The sequence below is a fragment of the Nanorana parkeri genome, unplaced genomic scaffold, assembly GCF_000935625.1.
Source record: "Nanorana parkeri isolate BGI_ZX_2015 unplaced genomic scaffold, ASM93562v1 scaffold1200, whole genome shotgun sequence".
In the NCBI taxonomy this organism is placed as follows: domain Eukaryota; kingdom Metazoa; phylum Chordata; class Amphibia; order Anura; family Dicroglossidae; genus Nanorana; species Nanorana parkeri.
This window is the reverse complement of record NW_017307468.1, coordinates 510989-516200: the sequence shown is the minus strand read 5'-3', so window position 1 is coordinate 516200 and position 5212 is coordinate 510989. Positions and strand designations below refer to the sequence as shown.

The 5212-nt window shown below is 44.0% G+C and overlaps 1 protein-coding gene across 1 annotated transcript in view; it reads right to left on the bottom strand.

Annotated features, from left to right (window-relative positions):
• The window catches only part of LOC108796952 (disintegrin and metalloproteinase domain-containing protein 10-like), a 28590-nt gene that overhangs the window by 16599 nt on the left and 6779 nt on the right, over positions 1–5212 (bottom strand). The window contains exons 3-7 of the mRNA XM_018568515.1: positions 5062–5175; positions 4697–4848; positions 3500–3585; positions 2333–2455; positions 273–365 (exon numbers count right to left, since the gene is read on the bottom strand). Of these exons, the coding sequence (XP_018424017.1) occupies positions 273–365; positions 2333–2455; positions 3500–3585; positions 4697–4848; positions 5062–5175 (568 nt within the window). The remainder of the gene's footprint in view (positions 1–272; positions 366–2332; positions 2456–3499; positions 3586–4696; positions 4849–5061; positions 5176–5212) is intronic.

Genomic DNA, 5212 nt, shown 5'->3' with positions numbered 1-5212 from the left:
TATATAATATTTTAATATTATTGATGTATATTGTTATTTTTCAATAAACTACCCAGCATTTTTCAAAACACTGGGACATCAGTATTGGCGTCGACTGACCAACTGATCCTCCAACATGGATATTAATTATAAACATAAATTGTTGATGTCATGCTGCAATGTTTTATCTCATTTCACATCCAAAGGATCTAATTTTCCAGACACAGGAGAATCTGAAAACTGTAAATTGTACACTTAGAAAATGAACATGAGGACGCAAAGGCCATACTTACATTTAACACTTTCACTTTAAAATTAATATACTTAATGCCGTTGAAATTCACTTGCTCAAATATTGTGTTCACAGCCATCAAATATCCAGCAATCTAAAAATAACACCAAAAAAAATCGATCAACAATCCTGTGGAATTCCTGTATTCTCATTGGCCACTGAACTCCCCCGTTCCCCAAATAAGTAGCGATATGCCCAGAGATGGTCTTTAAGTAACACACTCCTGACCCCTGCGCTCTGTACATTACAAACTCCTGACCCATGCGCTCTGTACATTACAAACTCCTGACCCCTGCAATCTGTACATTACACACTCCTGACCCCTGCAATCTGTACATTACACACTCCTGACTCCCTGCAATCTGCACATTACACATTCCTGACCCCTGCAATCTGTACATCACACACTCCTGACCCCTGCAATCTGTACATTACACACTCCTGACCCCTGCACTCTGTACATTACACACTCCTGACCCCTGCACATTATACATTCCTGACCCCTGCAATCTGTACATTATACATTCCTGACCCCTATGCCTTGTAAATAACACACCCCTGACCCCTGCGCTCTGTACATTACCAAATCCTGGACCCCTGCGCTCTGTACATTACCAAATCCTGACCCCTGCACTTTGTACATTACACAATCCTGACTCCTGCACTCTGTACATTACACACTCCTGACCCCCTGAACTATGTATATTACACACTACTGACCCCTTGCACTCTGTACATTACATATTCATGACCCATATACTCTGTACATTACAAACCCCTGACCCCTGCACTCTTTGCATTATGATGTACAGTATAGAGCATGACCCTGACCACCGCTCTCTATATACTATTTAGAATGTTACATAGAGCTGACCTCTATATGTTATGGTGTATGTTACATAGTCCTGACTAAAGTGTTTATTTGCTCAACAGTTGCTCATTGCTGTGTAGTTTGTAACTGTGTATTGAAGTTCTTCTTCAAGGTCGGCTCAGACAAAGTATTAGCTCCCTATCCTCTGTTTAATTCTTGTTTAATGATCCTTCAGGATGATGTGTGTCTGTGAGACTCTCGCAGCAGATATGGGGGATTGTGATAGTACAAAGACTTTGGCCTGTGTGCAGTATATATTATAACTAGGCTCAGGCTCTTCTGTAAAGCCCATCTCCAAAAGAAGAAGACTACCCTTGCAGTGGTGCTACCCACCGTACTGCAAAGGTTAACTGTTCATTTTTGTCTAGGGGTATTTTGTCCATAGACCTGCATTATGTGTGAGGATATAGAGGGACAGTCCACTAGCCAGAGCCAAGGGGAGAGAGGTGAGTGCAGACTGCCAGGACAGCAGGACCGCTGACCTATGTTATGTTTTCCTGCGGGCCTGTGGCAAGGCCCATGGCCCAAATACACAGTCTAAGTCTTGGGGGCACCTGAGTACCAGTGGGCACACTAGCATTAGGGGAAAGGCGGCTGCTAAAGATGAAATACATCATCACTACATACTAAGACCTCGGTGTTTGCATATGTGCTCCTTCACCCGAGCTGCAGACCAGGTCCAAGCATCTCCATTAGCATGGCAGTTTGCAGGCAGTCTTCTGATCTTCTGTTGTGTCTGGGCCACTACAGACACCCATGCCACTTCTCATCCTTGGTAGGAGGTGTTGGACAGGAGGAATGAGGGAAGCCCTCTCGTTAGCGTGCTACGTTACTCTATTCCTGTGACTCTCACTTTGGCCAATAAAAATTCAACTGGACCTATTAGACTTGTTGGCTCTCTCACTTCTTAACCGTCTTCTTTACATTAATACTATAGTGATCTCTGTTGGGTTCCCCTATTTTATACAGAGCTGCCCTCCCTATATGCTTTGGCATTATTCTATATACCAGTGTCCAGCGTTCCACCAGCACTTCAATCTATGGAACTCCGAACTCATGTATTGGCGAGCTAAGATCCAAATGAGGTTATCTCCAGGAGATATCTCCATTAGGAAGACCATCAGGACCACACAACTGATATGTACGGATCTGTGTTCATTCTGTATGAAGGGAGACAGACTAAAGCATACCTGAGCAATTGCTGCTTGTAGGTTTCTAAAACTCCGAAAAAAGTAGTAATCAGCCTTCAGATGGAGGAGACACGATGTACGAGATAAATCCAAACTTCTTTTAGGTCTGTTGACAGATTCCTCCTAAATGGACCAAAAGAAGACATTGTTAACAAATGAAAAACACAAAAACCTTCCTAACAAACAGGATAATAATGATAAGGTAAAGCTGAGCTTCGGGATAAGAAAATCAGATCAGGCTCCTCCAGAGGGTGAATGGCACCCATCCGTTCACAGTAAGGCTGACATTGGACCTCGGGGCTGAATTCTTGACATGTAGTGGGGATGTTAACAGATAAGCTGAACAGTTTTTGAACAGTTGATAGCTTACTGTGGCCAAGAACTCTACGGCAAAGGGGTTAGGGTACAGGACACCCAAAGGAACCATGGACGACTCCAGACTAATAGAAACACAGAAAAGAACCCTTATGCCATACCAGCACTCTGTGCTCTACTGAACTCCAGTCTGTAAGTAGTAGCAGCTTTTGAACTCCTTCAGAATAGTCACCAGACTTCCTGCGAGGTTCCAGTTATCATCCAGCTTCTCAGGACATCTCCAGCAGCTGAGGCTCCTCCTTGGTGTCCCCATCAAGGATCCAGATTCCCTCTTCCTTGGGTAAATCCTCCAGCAATGCGTAGAGTAAGCTTTAGGCCTAAGACCCAGTACTTGTTCCTCCGAGCATATGTAGCCTCCCCAGGCAGCAAGCCTGGGAGATCAGAAGGAGCAGCACAAACATCCTCCCCAGGCAAGGCCTGGGAGGCAATAGAGTTTCCGGAAGGCTCCCCCAAATATTTATACCCCCTTCCAGCATGCACCACTGTCAATAAACCTCCTAGCAATTAAACTGAAGTCCAGCAAGGAGAGTAGGATCCTCATGTAGTTGCCATAGCATGTATGCAGACCCAGGAACCCAACGAGGTAAAACATCATGTACTAAGCATCATATCATTTTTTGTTGGAATGACCCTCTGAGAAGATTGCCGCCACTATGCACAAACTCTCTATAGCTGGAAAGCCTTAGCAGAGGTTTTCCTCAGAGGCTGCCATTGTGACCCTGCTAGCTCCATTTAGCATAAGTAGATTTTGAGTCCAATGTACATAAATCAGAAAAAGTACTGACTACTGACCTTTAGTTTCCATCTCATATTCTCCAAAAATGTGTATTTTTTTAATGCCAGGTCAAAGGAGCCCACATCTTTTAAAAGGGAGTAGTCTGAAATGGAAGTAATAAAACTGTATGAAATACACAGTACATATATATGTAGACTTATTTCCTAAGCCCTTGTAAGGTGACTAGGTCTACTGCGCATGCGTGTGGTCCCATTTTCCGTACAACAGGAAAACGTGCGCTGGTGCGCATGCTCGCGCAACGGGACATACGTACAAAGGCGCGCCAACCTCTGGCGCACGGGAAGTGATGCAGTATCTCTAATGGATCAGCCTATTTAAAGCAAGCATGGCCATGGTGCTTAGTTGCTGGATGGTCTTTCAGCTTGTCCCGGTGATCTTTTTGTTCTGCCTGATTATTGCTCCTGCGTTTTGACCCGGATTGAACCTGACTGCTCCTGACTGCTGCCTGCCTTCTGACCTTGGAATTGTTACTGGACTTTGCCTCTGCCTCATCCCTTGTACTTTGCTGCCCGACTGGTGTGACCCCTGGCTTGTCTGTCCTTGATTCTGCCTGCTGCCATCCCTATCAGTGACAATGGTCACCAATCACAAAAGGTCATGGCCATCCCTATCAGGGACAATGGTCACCATTCCAAAAGGTCATGGCCATCCCGATCAGTGACAATGGTCACCATTCCAAAAAGTCATGGCCATCCCTATCAGTGACAGTGGTCACCAATCCAAAAGGTCATGGCCATTCCTATCAGTGACAATGGTCACCAATCTAAAAGGTCATGAACATCCCTATCAGTGACAATGGTCACCAATCACAAAAGGTCATGGCCATCCCTATCACTGATAGGGATGGCCATGACCTTTTAATCTGGTGACCATTGTCACTGATAAGCTATCAGTGACAATGGTCACCAGATTAAAAGGTCATGGCCATCCCGATCAGTGACAATAATCACCAGATTAAAAGGTCATGGCCATCCCGATCAGTGACAATAATCACCAGATTAAAAGGTCATGGCCATCCCGATCAGTGACAATGGTCAACAGAAGAAGATATATCCTTCCCAGTGTGGACACGGACATCAATAAAACCTGACAGAGGGTTCTTCTTCTCTCCTTCATCCAAAATTACAAAATTAAAGGTTTTGCCTTCACATACACTTTACCATTACTGACAAGTCCTCTTTATAAGTACTCACCGATGTCTGACTCATGATACATATAGGAATCTAGTGACCCGTTGTGATTTTCTTCATATTCAACATAAAAGGTGCCATTCTTGGTGTGGATGGATCCATGGAAATAGCCATCGATGATGGAACCGTGACAAAACGAGTCATCCTCATCTGAGTGCCATAAACAGAACACCAGTATTATATGAAATGTGTAAAAGCAAATGTCATCTAACCATCACCGCAAGCTGAATTCTAATGGCACTGATTTGTAAGATTTTAAAGATGACCTCTAGGCAGATATTTAATAGTGTGTGTTCCTTTAAGAATGAATAAAGACAATAGATTTATATGTCAGTCTCTGCAATCACCTGCACCAGTCAGGGGAGAGTAGTCTCCCCTTGTAGAGAAAAGAGATATCCACCGGCAGCGGCTGATCATGTGACATGACAGTGAAATCATCTGCAAATGCGCTGCTGTCTCTTCTTAACATCAGTGCAAATTTTCTGCAAAGAAATACACAGATATATATTTCATGTCTGA